General features: G+C 41.2%; 1 protein-coding gene across 1 annotated transcript in view; it reads right to left on the bottom strand.

Annotated features, from left to right (window-relative positions):
• Positions 1-280: 280 nt before the first annotated feature.
• Positions 281-22,196, bottom strand: part of LOC122792396 (NLR family CARD domain-containing protein 4-like) — a 37,371-nt gene continuing 15,455 nt past the window's right edge. Inside the window, exon 3 of the mRNA XM_044060184.1 lies at positions 281-324. Coding sequence (XP_043916119.1) covers positions 281-324 — 44 coding nt within the window. The remainder of the gene's footprint in view (positions 325-22,196) is intronic.

A 22,196-nucleotide genomic window follows, 5' to 3' on the forward strand; every position in this document is an offset into this window, starting at 1 on the left:
GTGGTGTTGGGCCTCTACTCCCCTGGAAGGGCACTAATTACACATTAACACACACCCTGGATGACATTATTGTGCTTAGAGAATGGGCTCTCTGTAACATTGCTGTGTTTTACTTATTTATTTTTTTTTAAGTACTATATGTTTTTTATATTTTTTGATGTGAAATAGTTCCTCCGTCTCAAACCTGCTATAGTTTATGTTAATGGTGTCAGAGGAAGCATTTTACATCCACAATATAACACTTAAAAAGCTATGGAAGTTGTAAGTGAATGTCCACTTTTCAGTTACTTCCCAGTGATAAAAGTTTTACTGCATCAGTGATACCTGTAATGAACATCAAGCATATAGTTATTTAAGTATGTCAGAAGACTATAATTCAGGGATGATGACAAGAAATTAATTAATATTATGATTAGTTCAGGAAAACATATAGAATGTGCTACCGGCAACATACACATTCCTAAACATTCAGTGGAGGTTTTAGAGAGCCCTGTTCGGTATAATAATAGTCAGTAGACTGAAGTGCAAGAGGAATGTCTACCAACCTTGGGGGGAAATGCTAATAATTTTGTGATCAAAACAACTGTCTTTGAAAGTCTAGCACAGTTCATAAATAGATTAGCCATCTCTAGAAGCATTAAACAGTAGTACTGTGATCAAAGTGACCACTAACAAAGAATTACAGCCATGAACACATCCACAGATAAATATGTTTTAGTAGAAAGGGTACTTATTCACAGACTGAGACAACCGTTTCTTTGGCAGAACATTATGATAACTTAGATAGCAACGTATTGCATTTGGATTGCATAATACCTACTTGTTGCTAATAAAATGTGATTACAGTGCATCTTAGCTGTCTACATAATTTACAGATTTTTGCCTCACACTTTTGCTCTGTTCCTTACAAATGTTGTGGTTTTCTATCAAATGATTAAGGACTAAATAATGGCCTGAGTTTTGAGTTTCATTCTTCATACCCTTCAGAAAATGCACGGTAATGCAAAGCTTGTTATTCTACCTACTTTCTAAGTTTGTAAGATCAATATTTAAAAATTGTCCATGATTTTGGGCCTTTGTCTACTCCCATTATTTTTGGCTCTGCCCATAAGTCTTGTGCTAAGAAGTTGAAATGTATGGTACAATGTCATCACCACTCGAATGATAGTGAGAACAAAACTATTAGCAAAAAGATACATTTACCTATCTGATTATGAATTCTCCACTACAGGAATAACTCCTGAACAGCTTTCTGTGCCCAGTCTCAAAGCTTCTTCTTAAGATCTCCAGCTCTCGTGCTCAGTACACCTGTTCTCATCTTTTCCCACAAGGTATCCTTGCACAAGCAATTAAGGGATTTTGCATGACCCCAGAATTTCTAGATAGGGTATGAAGTCCATCCTCATCAATATTAGACTAATGCCATTAAGAGTGGCAGATCAGCATCAGAAGCTTTCCTAAAGTACCAGTTCCTTCCATTTTACCAACAATGCCCTGCAACCTAGCTTTTTCTCTAAATATGTCTCTGTCACATGTTGAGCTAGAACATCAGAGAAATGGCCAAGGCACCTTAAAATGTGATATTTCTATGACAAAAATGTTGCAGTTTGTGTCTAAGTTTAGGTTATTCTTACTTGTTTTCATCAACTGGCCATTCTGGTCAACTCTTCAGGAAAGACCATTCCAGTGCTATTTCAGCCAAAATGTCTCACTCTCTTCACTAAGCCCAATGAGGCTAGGGTCAAACCAAAAGGAACATGTAAAAAGAAGGTGAGACCCTTTCCTCTGCTGGTGTTGAGTTCCAAAGTCTGCAATGTACCCTTTCTTGGACCACATGAGCTCTGGTTTGGCCTTGGCCAACATCAACAGAACAGCTGATGTAGACAGATTTGCTGAAGCTGGGTGTGGGCTTGATGTCAGGACTGCAATCACTTGAGGGTAATGCCTTCTCAGACACTATTTCCCTTGGTGTTGAAAGCCTTGATGGCAATTATTTCAGCATCACGAGTCCTTTTGGGCTTTGGCCTTGGGTCAATGGATATGTTGTTTCTGCTGTCATGGGTCAGCCTGCCAGAGTTAGGACTGATGCTACTTCATTCAGCACTGGCATCCGTCTTGGCTGACTTTGGACTTAGGCAGCAAAGAACAACACAATCTCAACTGTGACATCAATGTCACCATGAACATAGGACGGTGGCGCAGTGGTGTAGAGGTTAACATTGTCATCTCACAGCAAGAGGTTCTCAGGTTCAATTCTCGGCTGGGGTGCCTTCTGTGTGGAGTTTGTATGTTCTCCCTGCATTCGCTTGTGTTTTCTCCGGGTACTCAGGTTTCCTCCCAGAAATCCAAAGACATGCGTCTGGAGCTTTTCTCCCTGGGCCTCCACTGAAAATAGGCTCTGTCCTAGTCGGACTTTCCCAGTCAACAAATATGTCACTCAATGCTTGCTCCCACTATGTCGATCTTGAACAGAGACAATTCTTTTTCTTGACCTTTAATGATCTACCTTTTCAAAACAGCAAGAATGACCAGAAGTCTTTTCCAGGATCAGTCCCAGGTAACTGGACTAGTGTAACATTCAGCATCATCCTCAGAACTGTCATCTCCAAGATCTGGTATGAATAATGTGTGTAAGAGGCATTTTTACTCTCCCAAAAGTCCATCACTCCACAAGTGAAGGGACACGGATTCCCCACCCTTCCCTCATATGACCTCTGATTTGCAGAAGTACTTGAAATGATGAAGAAATTATTCGGATGGCCTACTGATCCTACATCCTCTCCACAAAGCAACTAGCAGAAGACCTTTTAAACCCCAAGCATTAATTCTGGTGGTTCCTGTTAGAGATACAAAGGTATGGCTAATTGTTAAATCTGCACAGGAAAACAGTGATTTTGTAGCATCCATCTCAAGTTGATTATAGAAGGTCTTGTCTCTCAAAAACTGAATCTGCTGAATAGAGACTCCCAAGCCCAATGCTATTGTTGCTATGGCTGCTCTTAAAAAGCTCTGATTCTACAGGATCCTGCTTTCAATTCCCAAACAAGGACTCCTGATATATGGACAGCTTTGGGAAACTCATTTTGTGTGCTACTCCACTGTTCCCTGACAGCTGTAAACTGTCTTCCTCAAGTTTCCATCATGAGTTGGCTTATGAAATATCCAAGCTACTAGATAACTTGGCAGCTGGGCAGTCACAGATGCCAGCTATGCAAGTTGTTGCTAATCTGAACAATCAACCTGCTCACAATTCACTGGATGCACAGTTAAGTCTAGAAGACCTCTTCCTTGTAATGCCCAACTGTATCAGACAGGGCCTGAAAAGGATACCAAGATGACTTTTGCCAATCTCCCCTTCAATGAGACTGCTTTCTTTGGCTCATCAATATAAGCTCTTCTGAAGAACAATTAAAAAGAAGGCAAGACCATTTCAGCTGTTGGTGCTGAGTTTTAAACTCTGCAGTTCACCTTTTCCACAATGAAGTGCAGCCCACTTCAGTTCTGGTTTGGACATGACCAACAGCAACACGATAACTGAAAATCTGGTAGGAAACAATGTCCCACTGATAACTTTCAGACCTGACAGCCCAGAAGCAGGAACTAGAAGTAGCAGTAACCATGGTATCACAGCCATCATGAAGGGTGGGAGATAGTGGCCTAATCCCAGAGAGCTTAATCATCTGTCTCACTCTGGAGTAATAAGGTACTCCTTTGTCTTTCCACTTGTTGGAACATCTGGTCATCTTGCAGTAAAAGCAGCAGTTAGCACAGATGAGTATGGTTATGAGCTGTTAATGAGCTGCTTTCTGTAGTCCAGAGTATGATTCCTTCAGCCTCCATTTGCCTGTTGTGAGACTTTGAGCAAGCTGCATAGCCAGGGGTTCTGTAGCAATTTGGAAACCAAGTTAGGCTTGTCAGTGGTCTCTTACACCAAATATCTAGTAACTATGTGTGAACTAGAACAATGACATCCATAGGCTATACACCTCCCTGCGTTACTACTCACCAGCCCCACTTTTTACCCTTTATAGATAACCCAGCACATTAAAGGAGTCAACTGGGAAACTTGGCTAGCCTCTTCAATGGCCTCTTGGACGACAAGCCTAGTAACTACCTAGAAATCTATGAGCCTACAGGGAGAGGGATATGCAGAAGCTAAACCTTTCCTTTCCTTACCCCTCGTCAGTACCATGTTCTCTTCTATTCAGACATCCCAATGTGTCAAAAGTGTGTGTCAACAGAGAGAGGCTAAACCTTACAGAAAAAAAAGCAATCCAAAAGTTGCAACCAGACCAGACTAGAAAGAACAAGGTTCTTTTTAGTAAGCATGAAAACAAAAGACCTTAGGTATATATTGGATTTATGTGATGTAAATACATTTACGTCAAAGAAAACAATTCATATGGTCGTGGTGTCATACATCCCCTCCTTTTTTTCAGGAGACTGGATGTACAGTTTGGACTTCCATGACGCTAATATATACACAAAGACTGCCAAGTGGTCCAGGTTGTAGCCAGCCATTACCAGTTGCAGATCATTAAAATTGCTCTCACTCATTCACTAGGCTGCTGACTAAATGCATGTGCATAGTTCCAATGAACTTGAGGCTACAATACGTAAAGGTGTTTTCTAATCTAGACTGTTGGCTCACTTCCACTTCCATATAGGACACGTTGCTGCCTGTCTGGAAATCTGTTTTGCTTCTCCTTTGTTCTTTTGAAATTACAATGTGCACAATTAAAGGATGCACAGTGGACATTCTATCCTGCACAGCACCCTTAGACAAGATCATTCCATTACAAGACTTGGTATTTAAAGTTATTCAGTCTCAGATCACCACAGCATCACTACATCTCAGAACATGAAGTCCAGCGGCAACAACTATACATATGGTCGTCTACACCAGATTGTACAAGAAAGCTCTACAGTGAACCTTGGAAGTGCAGTGGTCCCAGTTAACAGATTCCATGAAACAGCTTGTCAATATCTCCAGACCATATGCATTACATTTAAAATGGTAGATTCACATTTTGAACCCAAGTCTGGCAGTCCATTCCAAGTCAATACCTCTGACTCGTAATGGCTGTCACCAGAGAAGCTTGTGCCATGGAGGGTGGCAATGTCAAATGCAGAGTATCCAAGCTTAATGGTCAGGCATAGAAGCTACTCTAAACATCACCGTTCTGGAGATTAGGGTAGTCCTCCTTTCAACGCAGTCCTTTCAGAACTCCATGCCCTAAGGTGCTAGAGATCTACACTAAAAAAATGGCAGAGATTTGGTAAATAGAAAGGTAGAGGTGCACTCACTCCCATCCTCTTTGTCGATATGAAATTTTGAGAATAGGATTTGTGAAGTACTTCCTGATTGCCAAACACATTCTTAAGGAAGCAGATTCTCTTCACTACTTGCATGATGCCTGACAAGTGGTTCCTCAGCTTGTCAGCAACATGAAAGCTTTTCTGTCACTGCCCATCCTATGACCTCTCTGCATCTATGACCAGCAACAAGTTCAGCAACATCTTTTCCCTCATCCTTCCTGTGAAAGAATTTCCTCTGGAAACTCTCTCTCAAAAGTGGCCCCAGTTTTTCTTTACAGTTATTCTCCATTTCCCCTTATTCAGACAATCATTTTCAAAGGCAGGCAGAATGAGTCCAAAGTTGCTCCATAGTCACATTTTAGCCTTATCATGTGTATTTACCTTTGCTCATGCCTCATCATTTGGAGAAGCTTCTAAATTTAAGCTCCTTCAAATCCCTTCTAAATTATTCTTCTGGCAAACTTCATCCAGAGCAACACCCCCTTCATCTAAACACGGTTACTCCAATTCTAGTAACTGCCCGACTCTTCACACATACCAAGGTAGTACTGATACTCATCTCTGTCCAAAGGCTAAATACTGTGAAAAAGTACAAAAATAAATGGACATTTTTTCAATATTGGCTGCTTCTAAAGGTATAGTTCCCATCACAGCACCAGTGCTAGCAGTACCAGATTTCCCATCTCATATCTCTTATCTCTGACACAAGATTAAGTTAAGTGCACCTTGCTGCCATCTCTAATTTTTTGTTGGGTTTTAGTTCGCATCTTTATTACATAATTGAACTTTTAAAAGTTTGAACGTCATATTTATTTATTTATTTACTTATTTATTTATTTGCAGTTTGATTACCGGGGAAGTCCACTGGGCTAAATTGGCCCATTTTCAGTGGAGGCTCGGGGAGAAAAGCTCCAAGATGCATTATACAATTCAGACACAACTGATAGTTAATATTAAAAATAATACTATATAGAATAGTTACTTACTCATAAATGCATTCAGTATCATGCATAGTTAACAAATGCATTTAGCTTGAAGGTAGGGATCATACAGTTTCATTTGAGGAAAACAGATATCTGTTAGGTGTGAACCTTTTAAGAAAATGTAAATATGCTTTACATACACACATCAACAGTAGAATGCTATTTACAATATTTACAAGGTTGGGCTGTGTGAGGGTAGCTGTAGGAGTTGTTGAGAGCTTAGAGAGAAGTTACAGAAATTGTTGAGAGCTTAGACAGAAGTTACAGAAATTGTTGAGAGCTTAGATAGGCTCATAGGAAGATAACTATGAGAGTTTCAGAGCTTGGGAACCAGAGTGAGAACCCCATTAGATTAGGTTGGGTGAAGGCAGGTACATTTCCATTTAGTGGACAGGTGTTTCAATAGATGGGTTTTGAAGTTTCCTGACTTTGGTATGGTTCTTAGTGTGGGGGGAAGAGAATTCCATTTTTTGCCCAATGAGAAAGATAGGAGAAGTCGGCCAACAGGATGTTTAGGTTTATGAACAGTAATTAAGTTCTGATTTTCAGATCTGAGAGCACTGTTGGGTGTATAAGGGGGAAGGATGTTAGAGCGGGACATTTTGTTGGGTGAAATATGAGTCTATGTGCAGTAGTGAGTTGGAGATAGTCTAAGTAGTTTGGGAGTTCAAGCTAATTTGGGGATTGTAGGGTTAGGTAGTGGTGGGTGGTATTTTTAGATTTAGAGGCAAATTTAGAGATTTTGTTGTAGCAGTTTTCTAGTTTAGAGGTGGTAGAGGAGGACAGGTTGGTTAGGTATACTAAGAAAGGAAGAAGATAAGTCAAGGCTCAAGGCCAGAGTTTGCCTGGTAGAGTTGGAGAGAAAGTGATTATTCCTATACAGCATACCTAGCTTTTGGTGTGTTTTTTTTTATATTTTGTTGACTATGACTACCATGCTTGAGGTGTTCATCTACACTAATGCCAAGTAGTTTGGCAGAGAGGACTACTTCCATAGGTGAGTTGGTTTGACTATAGACTTTGAAGTTGTTTTTATCATTGGAGAGGGTCTTTGTAGGAGGGAACAGTAGAATCTTTGATTTAGTTGCATTGAGAGAGAGGTGGTTTTGGCGCATCCAGTTTTCAGTTGTTAAGAAGGCAGTTTGGGTTTTAGTCAGCAATTCAGAGAGGTTTGAGGCACAGCAGACTAAGGTTGAATCGTCTGTGTATTGAATGATTTTAGCATCAGTAATAGCAGGGTGAAAGTAAGTGATGAAGATGTTAAAAAGCATTGACCTAAGGATGGATCCCTGTGGTATGCCAGTTGGGGTATGTAGGAAGGAAGAGATGGAGTTCTTCCATTTGACTGCCTGTGATCTGTCTGACAGATAGCTGGAGAACCGGGATAAAGCATTACGTGAGAGATTAAGGTCTGAGAGATGACAGAGAAGGTGCTTGTGGGAAACAGTATCAAAGGCTTTAGACAGATCGAGTAAAACAGTAGAAACTAAGTGTCCTGATTCTCGGGCTTGATTGACAGTTTCTAGGAAAGAGAGTAGAGCAGTTATTGTGCTATGGCCTGGACAGAAGCCATGCTGGGTAGGAGTGAGAAGATTGTTTTGGGTCAGGAAAGGCATAAGTTGGAGGTGGATGCATTTTTCTAGGATTATGGAGATTGTTGAGAGCAAAGCAATGGGGCAAAAGTTTGAGATGCTGGTATTTTTGCCTCCTTTATGAAGAGGAAGAATATACGCTGAGCACCAGAGTTTGGGGTCGTATGATTCTTTTATGGATCGGTTGATAATGATGTTGATTGGGAGAGCAATGCCATCAGCAGCACATTTTAGGAAGAAAGAGGGAATATTGTCGGGAGCGTTAGAGCAAGGTTTAAGTTTGGACAAAAGTTTTTTTATTAAGTTAGTGGAGATGGATTTGAGTTCAAACAGATGAGGTGAGTTAGAAGGGGGAGAATGTAGAGCAGTTGGGTTATTATTGGGAAATGTCTTGCTGAGGGTAGTAATAGCGTCTATGAAAAATGAGTTAAATTCAGAGCCTAGTTCGAGGTCAGATTTACTTGGGTCATGACAGGAATTATTCTTGGAGCCTTGATTGAGGAGTGAGTTTATCGAGTTCCAGAATTTTTGAGGGCTTTTATTCTTATTGGACTGAAGTTTGATATAGTAGGATTTTTTGTCTTTGGTGATTAGTTGTTTTGCACGGTTGCAGAGATGTTTATATTGGAGCAAGTTATTCCCCCAGTTTATTGTTTTGGTAAAGCTTCCATAGTTTGTCTCTGTTGTGCATAATCTATTTTGTCTCTTTGGATAGCCAAGGAGCAGTTTTAGTTTTTATCCTTTTGTTTCTTAGTGGGGCTAGTGAGTTTAAAGTATCAAGGAAGACAGAGTTGAAGTATTCTATAGCCTTGTCAAGAGGAAGGATGTTTAGAATTTGCCATTTGTTTGAAAGTATTTGAGAAAGTAGTTGGGTTGAAGCTACTGAGGTTATGAGTTTGAATGTATTGATGCTGGTGTGGGGAGGAACTAGTTGAGCGATGCATGAAAGCTGGGAGGTGGTCACTAAAGATATCAGGAATTGTGCCAGAATTGGTTATTCTATTTGGATCTGAGACTAGGATCCAATCTATAGTGGATCCGGGGGGGGGGGGGTTATTTTGTTAGGTCGAGTGATGGAGAGGATTACTTGAGTGAAGTTATAGAGGTTAATGGATAGGGAGGGAGAGGGGCAATGGATTTTATTCCAGTCAATATTCACATCACCAAGGATATAAGTTTCATAGCTAATTTCAGAAGAGGCCCGTAGGAGAACATTTTCGAGTATAGAGATATTGTTACCAGGTGAGATATATAGGGCAATGATGCAGATATTTTTATGTTTATTTAGTTTTAGAATTCCGGCAGTTAGTTCAGTGTTCTGGAATTGAAATTTGGAGGGGAATTAAGGTAAGAAGGTTGGAGTAGACTAGGGCAGTGCCTCCACCTTTTTTATTTAGTCAGTCATTTCTGAGACAATGAAATCCTAGGGGCAGAATTGCAGAGTCAGAGATAAAGGGCTTGAGCCAGGTTTCGGAGATGGCTAAGATATCTGGTTGGTTATGGCTTAACCAAGCTTGAAATTGGTGTACTTTGTTATTTAGACTGTGCATTAATTGTAAAAAATCTTTAGTGCATTAAGATAGGAGGGAGAGGGTAAGGGATGAGTGTTGTTAATAAAGGATGTAAGACCAGGGTTAGGATGGATATCACCAGCTTGGACTAGGTTGTTGAAGGAGATATCCTTTAGCCATATTGGTCTGACAGGCATGAATTTTGGTAGATTGTTGATTGGTGCAATTGACAGTGTCTTGACTTTATAGGAGAAGCGTTTAAGGTGGAATAGGTGCAGAAGGTTTGAGCTGAATGAAAGAAGAGGAGATGGAGTGGAAATGGGAGTAAGAGTGAGAGAGAAGGTGGGTTTGTATGGTAGTTGCCTTTGTAGGTGGTATTGGACAAGCATAGGTGGAATATGAGGTAGGAAAGTATAAGGGAAGTAGGAACAGAAAGAGGAGGCTGGGGGACTGGAGGGTGTGATAACTTGAGGAGAGTATGTTGGAGCAAAGAGAGAGAGTGGTATGAGTGGTTAGGAAAATACAGAAGGCTATGAAGAAGAAAAGGTTTAAAAAGTGATGGAGGTATTCTAGAGGTTTACGGAAAGAAGAGGGGACTATAATTATTGGGTGGAGTACAGATTACAGAGTTTAAGAAGGATGGCTATAGGTGGAAGGAGTAATGAGGGGGAAGCTGGTATTGGGTAATTAGGCTGAGGGGTGGGGTAAGACAGGAATAAAGTTAGGAGTAGTGGGAGTGGGTGGGAATTGGGGGCAGGGTAGGAGAGTGGAGTGAGTCCGTAGGGCGAACAAAGCAGAAAAGAACACTAGAGGTGAGGAGTATGACAAAAAATATCAGCAAAGAGCAGTTTGAAGGCTGAAGTTGGAAGGTATGCGCTAAATATTTCCAGCCAGAAAATGAAGGCTGCCTTTACAGAGGGTGGTTTAGCAGGGGAGAGAAGATATTTAGAGTCTAAGAATATTAACACACAACCGTTTGTGAAAAAATAAAACTTGTTGGGATTTAGGATTTATATTGGTAGATGCTGCCACCTAATGGTAGAAGGAGATAGCAAACAGCAGGGATAGTTGGACCAGTCTTAAGTTTAAATATATTCTAGGGTAGTGATAACAGGAGGGGAAGAGGGTAAACGGTCTGCGGTAGGCTGCTAGAATGCACACACAGGAGGGCAGACTAACTTTATAAATAGTACATCAAGTCTACATTTAATTGGTGTTAAGCAACATACATTTACACAATCCTGTTGGGTAGGGTCTTCTCAGTAGCATTTTTCTAAGTACCAAGCAAGCTGGCCAATTCAGGGTGTCTTCAGGTGATGGCCGGAGGTATTCCTTTTGCGTTTAAAGCTGGGAGGGGGCACCCAGGATGGATTACGGAAGGTGAAAACAAGCAGCCTAAACTGCAGAACCAGCACAGAGGAGCTGTGGATGCTCAGGATAGGATTTAAAAATATTGTTCGATCATATGGTCGACACCATATGATATAACTTTTAAAAGTTCGAAAATGAAATTAAAAAAAAATAAACCAAAGAAACGGTACACTCCCTGGTCTTTAAATATACCAACTCCAAAATTGCACTACAGTGCAGAAAAGGGAAATCTTCCTATTCCGCACTGTACGGAGATCTCTATTGAAACATTTGAACTTTTAAAAGTTCAATCATATGGTGTCGACCATATGAAGTTCGAACTTTTAAGAGTTCAACAAAGTGATACAGACCCTTTTAGTTCTTTATCATTAACATCTCCATGGGTATACAAGGCCTTTTTGAAGAGCATTCTTCATTCAACCCCCTCCAAAACATCCTATCCCTGGATAGGAATTATACTTTGTGAGAAACTGACAGTTCCTTTTTTTGAGCCAAGAGCTACATTCGACTTTAAAGTATTTATCTTGGAAAACATTCTTCCTAGTTCCTACTAGAATAGTTTCTCAGGTACATGCATTATGTATAAATCTTCTACACCAATTTTCCAAAAAGATATTCTGCCAATGTGACCTAAATCATCATTTATGTCTAAGGTAGCCACTGAAGCAAACCTCAATCAGTGTATCAACCTACATGTATTACTTTCGAACTGCTCTAACATAGATAAGTATTTATTGCATTGCACAGATGTCCATACTCAGTTCAGCTTTTATGTACATAGGGCCAAATCTTTAAAGAAAGACCCACAATTGTCTGTGTTCTTTTCTAATAAGAAACTGGATTTCAAAAATTCTAAAATTACTTTATTTCAGATGGTTGACAAATGCATTAAATTTTGTTACAACAATTATGATATACATATGGCTGGAGCTCAACCAGGACAGTGGCTACCTCTTAGGCATTTTTCAAAAATGTAGTCTTAAGTGATATTTGTGCAGCAGTCACATGGGCTTCACTGAATACTTTCACAAGACAAAATGCTAGTGTTGATGTGATATTTACATCTAGCATTTCTACCACCCAGTAAGACAAGCGTGGGACTTTGTTGTACCTTTGACAAAGGTGGACCTCCCCATACCAGATATGAAAGTTATTTAGCATAATATTAGAAGTAAATGAGCAGGTACATCTTCATTAATTTATCACTCCAACTGCCTCTTGCCTTCATGCTAAAACAATCGACTTTTCTTTTTTTTATTACCATGAACATATAGTACAATTTTGTACCTACCATAAATGTAGATGTCCGAACAGGATAGCATCTGCAGTCCTTACAAATGGGTTGTCCTGTCGTCAGGCAGCCCTTCGGTCGGCCGGATTCCAAAGTCTGGGTCTGGCTTCGGCTGGTGTCGCACTCACCCGACGTCATCTCTGCTGGTCTTCGGGTATAAAGGCATCAGCCGACGCCATTTTCCTCAGTGTTTCTTGCCCCAGATGCCAGTTGCCCTCTTGTAAAGCTAAATTTTGGGAAATGCCAATGTTTCCAAAAAGTAGAAGGCAAATACAAAAATAAACATGTATATACATATATACAAACAAATACACCATAAGAAATCCCCCCCTAGCTAGCTATAAGGAGGGCAAATACCCTAGGAGTACCACAGAGGGGAAGGAGGGTAATCCTGACTGCAGATGCTATCCTGTTCGGACATCTACATTTATGGTAGGTACAAAACTGTACTATGTCCTTCAAGGATGCATCTGCAGTCCTTACAAATGGGTAGAATACCATAGCCAAACTAGGAGAGGAGGTAGAAGAATTATGGTGTAGTTAGGATCCCTTGTAAAACAGCAGTGGCGAACCCTGCTTGGGATCTGGAGTATAGAGGTAAGTTATAATGCTTGGCAAATGTATGCACGGAGGTCCAAGTAGCCGCCTCAATAATGTCCTTGGTAGCCACTCCTCGTAAGAATGCTGTGGTAGTGGCAGTAGCCCTTGTAGAGTGAGGCCTTATGTTCTGTGGAATTTGCTTTCCATGGTAGGAGTAACAGAATCTTATGCAATTTCCTATCCACTTGGAGATTGTTTGTTTGGAAATTGCTTTTCCTTCCCTTCCTGCTGCGTAGGCTACTAAAAGTTGGTCTGTTTTCCTATTGGCGTTGGTTCTGTCCAGGTAGTAGCGTAACTGTCTATGTACATCCAAGGTATGCAGGAGTCTCTCCCCTGTTCTGTGGATTGGGAAAGAAGGTAGGTAGGTGGATCGCTTGGTTTAGAGACACTCTGGATATCACCTTAGGCATGAATGTAGGGTTAGTTCTCATGGATACTCTATCTTGATGAAAGATTAGGAAGGGTTGTACTGCCATTAAAGCCTGTAGTTCTGAAACCCTTCTTATGAAGTAATTGCCAGTAGGAAAGCAGTTTTCCAGGATAGATGTTGGAGATCTGCTGTTGCTGCTGGTTCGAATGGAGGGAGTGTCAATTTTTCTAGCACAAAGTTCAAGTCCCATGCTGGTAAAGGTGGTTTCCTAGGAGGTTTTACATTCTTAATTCCTCTCAGGAACTGTCTGAGTAGAGGGTGAGAGAAGACAGGGGAATCAAAGCTGTATTCTGCAGAAATAGCTGATGCATGTATCTTGATGGAGGAGTAGGACAGGCCTGCATGGAGAAGCTCTGCCAAATACTCCAGGATGTTGGCAATATCTACCTTTGACACATCTTTCCCTCTTTCAGTACTCCAAATGACAAATCTTTTCAATTTTCCTGCATAGTTCCTTCTTGTTGAGGGTCTGCGGGCCTCAAGGATGATGTCTTTAACCCTTTGAGATAAGTCTGGGTTAGTTGCTGTCATGCAATGTTCCAGGCAGTTAGCTGCAGAGTTTTCAGGTTGGGATGCAGGATGTTGTAGTTGCTCTGAGTTAACAGCAAGGGAATCAGGGGAAGTGTCCACATTTCCCCCCGTGAGATGGTCCTCAATAATGGATACCAATGTTGCCTTGGCCAATTTGGGGCTATCAGAATTATCCTTGGACGTTCCTCTTTGATTTTCAGTAGTACCTTGTGCATCAAAGGAAGAGGTGGGAATGCATATGCTGTCAGGTCTTTCCAACTGAAGGATAGAGAGTCCACCTTCCAAGCAAGTGGGTGGTATATCCTTGTGCAGAATTTCTTGAGCTGGTGATTGAGCGGTGATGCGAATAGGTCTATTTGTGTCATCCCCCATTTCTTTGTGATGGTCTTGAAGATGTTCGGGTGTAGCATCCATTCGTGAGCATCCAAGGTAGTTCTGCTTAACATGTCTGCTAGGATGTTTTCTTTTTCCTGGTACAAATATAGCCTGTAACTGAATGTTGTAGCTCAGAGCCATGTCCCATAGGTCCAGAGTCATTCGGCATAGGGGGTAAGAATGAGTGCCTCCCTGTTTGTTGATGTACCACATGACAGTGGTATTGTCTGTCCTTATCCTCAATTGGCCTTCTTTGAGGTATGGTCTGAAATTCTGGATTGCTAGTTTTACTGCCAGCATTTCTTTTTGATTTATGTGCAGGTGTAGCTGATCTGGAGTCCATAAGCCTTGAATGCAGTGGTCCAGCATGTGAGCCCCCCAACCGAGGTCTGAGGCGTCCGTTGTGATGGTTTGGTTTGCTTGTTTGCTGTGGAAGGACAAGCCTGGATTTGACTGGCATGCCTGAGCCCACCATAGGAATTCTTGCTTCAGGCATGGGATTAGTGGTATTTCGGTTTCTAAGCTGTGCTTGTGTTGAGACCATAAGTTCTTCAGGTACCACTGTAGCTTTCTCATATGCAGTCTGGCATGAGGAACCAGTATTATGCAGGAGGCCATGAAGCCCAGGGCCTGCAGTACTTTCCTTGCTGTTAGTTTGTCTTGCGTTAATGCCATGAAGTAAAGAGGTAGTTGCTCTTGCTTTGCCCTGTTAAGAATGCCATCTGTTTTACTGTGTCCAATTTTGCACCCAAGAAGGTTCTTGTTTGGGATGGTATCAGTCTTGACTTTTTTAGATTGACTGTGTATCCCAGGGCTTGAAGTAAGCAAATGACCCTTTGTAAGTCTTGAGTCAGCTTGTGTTGGTTGTCCGCTTGTATCAGGCAGTCGTCCAGGTATGGATAAATTTGGATTCCCTGGAGCCTGCAATGAGCGATTACTGATGCCAGGCATTTCGTGAATACTCTGGGTGCAGTAGATAAGCCAAAGGGCAATGCTGAGAATTGATAATGCTCTGATCCTGCAAGAAATCTGAGGTATCTTCTGCAATTTGGTCATATGGGGACGTGCAGGTATGCCTCCTTGAGATCTAGAGTGACCAGCCAACACTCCTTGCCCAGCATGGGAAGAAGTTGCTGTAGGGTCAGCATTTTGAAATTTGGAACAATGATGAATGTGTTCAAAGCGGACAGGTCGAGAATAGGCCTCCAACTGTTTTCTTTTCTTGGTACTAAGAAGAGTCTGGAGTAAAATCCCTTGCCCTTTTCTGTGGGTGGTACCTTTTCTACAGCTCTCATTTTTGTCAATTGAGTTATTTGTTTTAGAGCTTCTGTCTTTTGATTTGGTGGTAGGTTTGGCATTCCTCTTTTTACTGGTAAGGTGTGGAAATGAAACCTGTAGCCTTGATCTATAATTTGCAAAATCCACTTGTCTCTTGTGGTATGGTGCCAGTTCTTTGAAAATAAGGCTAGTTTTCCGCCTAAGGGTGCTGCAATCTGTTCCCTGGTGGGCGGTGTCAGAATCAAGTCACTGTAATTGTGTTGTAGAGGCGGTGGTAGACTCTGTGCCTCATTGGTTATTGCCTTGCCAGTGACGCCCCTATAGGCACCTCCTCTGGATTGATTTCTGCCTCTGGGGCGCCTAACCCTGCCTCTCTGAGATTTAGAGGAGTCTGAAAGGACCAATTTTGGAAGGCCAGTTCCTGCTAAACCTTGGAGGCTGAACCTGTAAGAAATCTTTAACTGTTTGTACAGATTTTGCCTTCTTCCATTTTCTTGATTACTTGCTGGGCAGAGGAACCAAATAGACTGGCCTTATCCATAGGAGCATCTAGAAGCTTTGTTTTAACATGATCCGGTAAGGCCTGTTCTTTCAGCCATGCATGCCTTCTTATAACTGTACCAGTCATGGCTGATCTAAATGAAGCCTCCAGTGCATCATAGCCACATTTTAAAGAGTGGTTACTAACCTGCTGTATGTTATTAACCATTTCTAGAACATATTTCTTATCTATAGAATCATCAGAAGACAGTTTCTTAGTTAACTGATCTAGCATAAACTCTTGGTATTGGATCATATGAAACTGACAATCCAAAGCTCTAGCTGAGAGAGTAGCAGAGGTGTATACTTTTTTACCCCATCTCTCTAATGACCTGGATTCCCTATCAGAAGGAGGGGTTTTTGCTGAGGTCGCAGCTACTGCCTTAGGCCCCTGGGAAATAGTCTCAGGGTCTGCATGGAGCCTTGTATAAGTGGTGATGAGTGTCCGGAACCCTGTAAAACCTATCGGGTTTGGTAGGGGCTGGAGGTAAAGTATCTGGAGCAGTGCAAACATCATTAAAAGCATCATCCACTACAGGGAGAACTGGAGGTATAGCTAAGGGCCTATGTTGAGGTAAATGTAAAAGGTCCTAAGCCTTTTCTTGAATCTGAAAAATCTTGTCCTTGCCATTGGAATTGTTCTCTCATGGCATGTAAGGTTTCCCCAAAGGAAAATTCCTCTGGTGGAGAGGCAGAAGGAATAGATTCTTCCGCATCGGAATCTTCATATGTAGAATAAGGAGCCTAAGGATGGTCTGTATCATCTGAATCATCAGAAGAGTCATCTGAGGGCACTGTCTCAGGGTGTTCTGCTCTGGGTCTTTTTTCTGGAGGTTGAGAGGCCCTGTCTGGGTGAGATTGGGATCCTCTTATTAAAGAGATGAGATCCTCTGCCAGAGTAAGCATTTGGGAACTAGAGCTGGGCCTGTGAGTGGGGGGCTTAACAGGTACAGACTTAGCCAATTTGGCTGCTTTAGCCCTGGCAAAGGCCTTTATAGACATGGCTGCAGGAGGCCTAGCAGCACCACGTGCTGGAGTAGAAACATCCAAAGGGATGGTATCCGATAATTCTAGAGAACCCACATTGGTAGGTAAAACTTCAGTGGCCGATTCAACTAGAGGGCCTGGTAGAAGGGCCTCAGGGATTCGCTGAGGATTGAACCGTGCTCGGTTTCTCGCCGAAACCGAGACACTCGCGGTTTGCTTAACCGTGGTTTCGGCAAACCGCTGGACCGCGAGTGTCGGTCCTTCTTGCGTTTAACAATTTGTGAAGTCGGAGGATCCGACGGCATAATGTACGCAAAATCTGAACCGAAAACTGTTCAGCAACTCCGACCGACGCCTAAGCGCTCGCCGGTTGAAGGAGGCACAGGCTAAACAAGCTGCTACGTCGTGGTCTGGGCCTAAACAAGGTAAACAGTAAGAGTGGAAATCTTTATGAGGTATTTGTTTCAAACAAGTTAAACAGTTGTTTACTTTTTCTGACATCGGCTGAGGCAAGAAAGAGTCCCCAACGGGGTACTTAGCTTTTTTGAAGTCTTCGAAGTAGTATTTGGTAGTAATCTCTGGATCTGACCGACCGGCACTTGCGAACAGCTTCTGCTTCGGGCGCCACACGGCAAGAAAGACTGAGGAAAATGGCGTCGGCTGATGCCTTTATACAAGACCAGCAGAGATGACGCCGGTGAGTGCGACACCAGCCGAAGCCAGACCCAGACTTTGGAATCCGGCCGACCGAAGGGCTGCCTGACGACAGGACAACCCATTTGTAAGGACTGCAGATGCATCCTTGAAGGACATCTGCTTAACCTTAGCATGACATGACAGAGAAATTGCCAAACACCATTGGTAAATGGGGAGGGGCTAGTAGCCTGGGAAAGTTTCAAATGCCAAGCTGCCTAAACACTAACGGCATTACTCTTGCTGCTTATGAGCATGCAGCTGATCATCCAGCTGTTACATTATGGTAAGTACATAACCTACTTTTATTGTTCCTCATTTGATGTGGGGTAGTACTTGCAACAAAACACCTTAGCTACATATTTAAAACTTTAATACACTTCAAAATATACTTAAACCTCCTGTCATTATGCCAACAGATTGAAAATCACAAAGGAAAGCAACAGATTAAATGAGCAGTCACCCTATGTGAAGGAACAACCTTCTCTGGATGGAGCACATGTATAGAATTTGAAGCACTGTCACCAACACCTAAAAGAGACCAAGGAGAGGTAGAAGGATAGATGTATTACATGGAAACTTACCCTCTAATACAGAGTTAGCAAATGACTGTTTTACTGGAGTGAAAATCCAAGTTCCAGTATTTAGTAAAGATACACACTAACGATAAGAAGGCCATGATGCAAAAGCCTTCTGACAACAAATTTCATCTCAAACACTAAAGTCAATCCAGGCACCTAGCACAATGTCCATCCAATATAATGCATAATGGATGGCAAGCCTTCTGATGCCAAAGTAATCCTTTACATTATAAAAGGAAAATCAGTTTCCAGTCTTGACACTTAGAAAAGTTCCTTCATATAAGCAATTCATTGGTTTGACTTTGAGTACTATATGCATTGCAGGGGAATAAAGGAAGCTACTCTTAGGTGTTTAGGATGAGAATTAAAAAATACTTAATACTATATTCATAATTTGCTTAGACACAGTAATGAAATTCAAAGGTATTCTGAAAAGTGTGTCAAGTTAAATGGGAGCTGAGCCATGTCACTGTGTGCTGGTACTAGCACACAACTTAGGAATGCAACAGGTGATGAAGACACACATTATAATGCTACTTTTAATTGTATTGCCTTACTAGAATAGCTTTTGGTCTCTATTAGTTACCAGTTGTGCTCAGAAGGAAGCAGTTTCAATGATAAAATGCCCATACAGTATGAACTCAGTCATACTGAAATGCAAATTTGCTTTAAAACCAAATATATGAAGCACTGAGTTGTACAGACAAAAATATGCACTCCTATGCTGAAGTCAGTTGTAATGTACATTTTTTCTTACAGATTATAGTAGGGACAAAGGATATCTTGGCTGCCAGAAAACTGGGTGGACATACTGGTTCCAACAGTATTCTATAGCTAGCAACAATTTGACATCAATTAAAGAAAACTAAAGATTAAGCACTGCACTAAAGAAGAACAATTAAAACTTTATTTTCTTTGTTCACCATTTCTAAAGTATAGCTGGTCAGTATGACAGTTAGTAGAGAATTATGCTGTTAATACACTGTTTCATGTACGGCTTTGAGCAAGTCACTTAACCAGCCAGTGTTTCCTGCTTACTCTAAAAAGGGATACTTGTGTCCAACAGACTTATCAGTTAACAAATAAAAAGTTAAATGTTATCCAAGTATTAAGGAAAGCACAGTTGTGTAGTCAACTAACAATAATTTTCAATGGTGAATTATAGTCACTGCTTCAGCCATCACTTCACAAAACTCCACTGCAGATGGAGGACTGGATTGGACAAACTTTCAGAGACAAGCACCCATCTATTAAAAGGCTGTCCTGCATCACCTTCATCACAGGTCTCCATGTTTCTGGTATAAAGGCTAATACACAGCCAGATATCTTCAGGTTTTTCTTGGCCATCAACTGTACTGGTTGGAAATGTACAACCAGAGATCCTTGTGTACCTTTTAAGAATCTTCAGTCAGCCTCTCTGGTGAGATCTTCATCTTTCTCTTTAAAGAGCTGACCCCAAACACAAATGGCTTCTTTGGATTGGGAGGAAAGCAGACAGAGGTTATGGTCTGAGGACTCACCAAGAAGCAACCATTTCTTGGCAGAAGACCAAGACTCAGTGGGTTCCAAGGTTTGGTAGCCACTGGGGTAATAGAAGCTTTAAGGGAGATGTTCCTAAGCTCTGGTTTACTAATAACTGCATGAACTTCCTTCCTTTACAGGCATGGGCAAATCACCCTGCCTTTACTTGATAAGCAGGCATCACGGTTGAGCAGGCAAATCCACATCCTATCCAGTGATGTCTAATAGTACCCTAAAGAAGAAACTACAGGCTACTGAAGGGTACTGCCACAAGTCTCTCTGTGTGAGGCAGGAAAGAACTGAAAATCTCCAGCTGTACGTCGGCCTTTATGTCAGGAATTTGGAAACATCCATGATGAAGGTCATGTGGGCTGGCCTACAGAGAGGGGTGCTTAACTCTGAATGTCTGACCAGTCGGGGACTCTGCCTAGAGCAGAATTTCCTCAAGGTAATGACTGAATCACACATTGAATATAATGGTAAACTTTTAACATTTTAGTGATGAAAATAACACATAGCAGTTTTGTAATTAATACTACAGTATGACTCTTTAGTGGGTAACAACCAGTCGCTATCTCAGGCATTTGGTTACTTGATGGGGCAAACTAGAGCCACGACAACTGGATTGGACAGCTGATACAATGGGTCTAAAACTGAATTACGTAGGAAAAAAAATAAGCATTTATGAGGCTTCCTTACAAATGTTCAGTGTCTATCTGGTCTTGTACTATGCACCTTATCACCTTTCTACATTACCTTTCCATGACCAAGTTTCCTCATAGTATTTAGATGTAGGGTCTCAGTTCATGTGGCTAGCATGTTTGCTCTTGCATAATGTTTCTCCTTTCCTCACCGAACAGTGACCATAAAGTTAGCATACTTAATTAAAGGCGTATGGGAGCAAAGTCTGCTATGTGGGAGGAGTGCACTTTGGTGGTTTTAGGAACTGGTTTCTGATCCTTAAAAAGAGCTTGATTCCCAAACCTCCATATGCAATTTGTCATAGTGGATCCTACTGGAGAACTATTTGGCTTGTATAGGTGCTGACAGAGTGAATGTAAGGTTTTTGAGGTTTGGACATTTTGCTCTACCAGATATTAAATGCACTGTCATTTGTGCAATCATCTGTTTTTCCTGACTTGTGAAAATATGTCTATCACCAGCTTGAACATCTACATTCCCCCCTCTCTCACAGAATGCCTTCATGACTACTGTGAGACTTGATCAACAGCCACTCAATCTTTCATCGCCTGGCTAATTCTATTAGTGGAACCTTACTCATCCATTTGTGTGTCCAAAATGCTGCCATTAAAAAGAGGGGTTGGAGTAATGGTTAAGCTCTTTACTCTAAACATATAAAGTACAGAGTTTGATTCTGGTTATTGGCTAGGCTTGTAATAGTCAGCAGACTGATGGCCTAGTATTTATCTATGAACCAATAATAATAATATTGCTGCCTAACAATGATCAATTCATCATTAAGCAATGCTGTCACCACTTGTCAAGGTATTCAAGAGGCTCTTTCATGCTTAGCTAACAATAATGAAAGAAAGGGATTTGATGTGTTCCTCCTAACATTACAGCAAGTCTACTTAGTGCTGAAGAGGTGAAGCTGTCTATGATTCATTTATCAATTTCAGCAAGGTTTTGAATGACTGTCTGCTATAAGATAAATGCCATGAGGGATATGGATATTTCAAGTACCTTGGATGGCTGGCATAGCACCTATTTAGAATGTGGGAATGCTTTTTTGGCTATTAATGGCTTTCATTTTAATATCATCAGAATGGCTACAGGGGTCCTCACAGATCTATTTTAGGGCCACTAACACTTGTTTATAAAAAAGTAATTATTTGATATATGTAGATCCTGTTACTTATGTATGCTGAAATAATACCAAAGCCACTGAAAAGCGCAAAGAGTTTGTAGCCATTCAGACTGACTTTACTTACACCAGCTTCACCTGTTTCTTACCACAACCCAAAGACATGCCCTAGGTGAACTGACTTTTTCCCACTCACTTACAACTGTGTGCGTGCTCCATGTCTTATGTCCACTAAGGGCCAGGATGGGCTAAGGTGACCCATCACCCTGCAAGGATTAACAAAAGCCTCAAAGAATTAATGAAAGAATGAATAAATGCATTTGAGTGATGAAAGTAAGATCTGTCAGATAAGATTTGTCAGATGTTTGAAGGAAATGTTTTACATAAATATCAAGCTATTGAATTGATAATGAACAGTCACTTGCCCTCAGTTTAGTTACCTTAATCAGTAATATTTATAACAACTTGGCTATTTTTAAAGCTTTTAAAATAAGTTACTGCTTTTATCAGGAAAACGTGGATCTTCTTTGTGTTTATCCATATGGGACTATTGTTCAATCTGTTTCTTACAATGACCATCACAATCTAAGGCAATGTTACCATTCTCTTACACATTTTACATTTCATTTAAATTTCAGAATCCATGGGTGCATATTTTTAGGTTCATAGATTAGTACTAAGCTAACTGTCCTTGCAAGCCATTTTTTAAGCCTAGCCAATTATCCCCTGTGAGATTCAAACCCTGTACCTTGTGATTGTAAGGAAAAC

The sequence above is a fragment of the Protopterus annectens genome, chromosome 1.part2, assembly GCF_019279795.1.
Source record: "Protopterus annectens isolate FY-2018-M chromosome 1.part2, PAN1.0, whole genome shotgun sequence".
Taxonomy (NCBI): Eukaryota; Metazoa; Chordata; order Ceratodontiformes; family Protopteridae; genus Protopterus; species Protopterus annectens.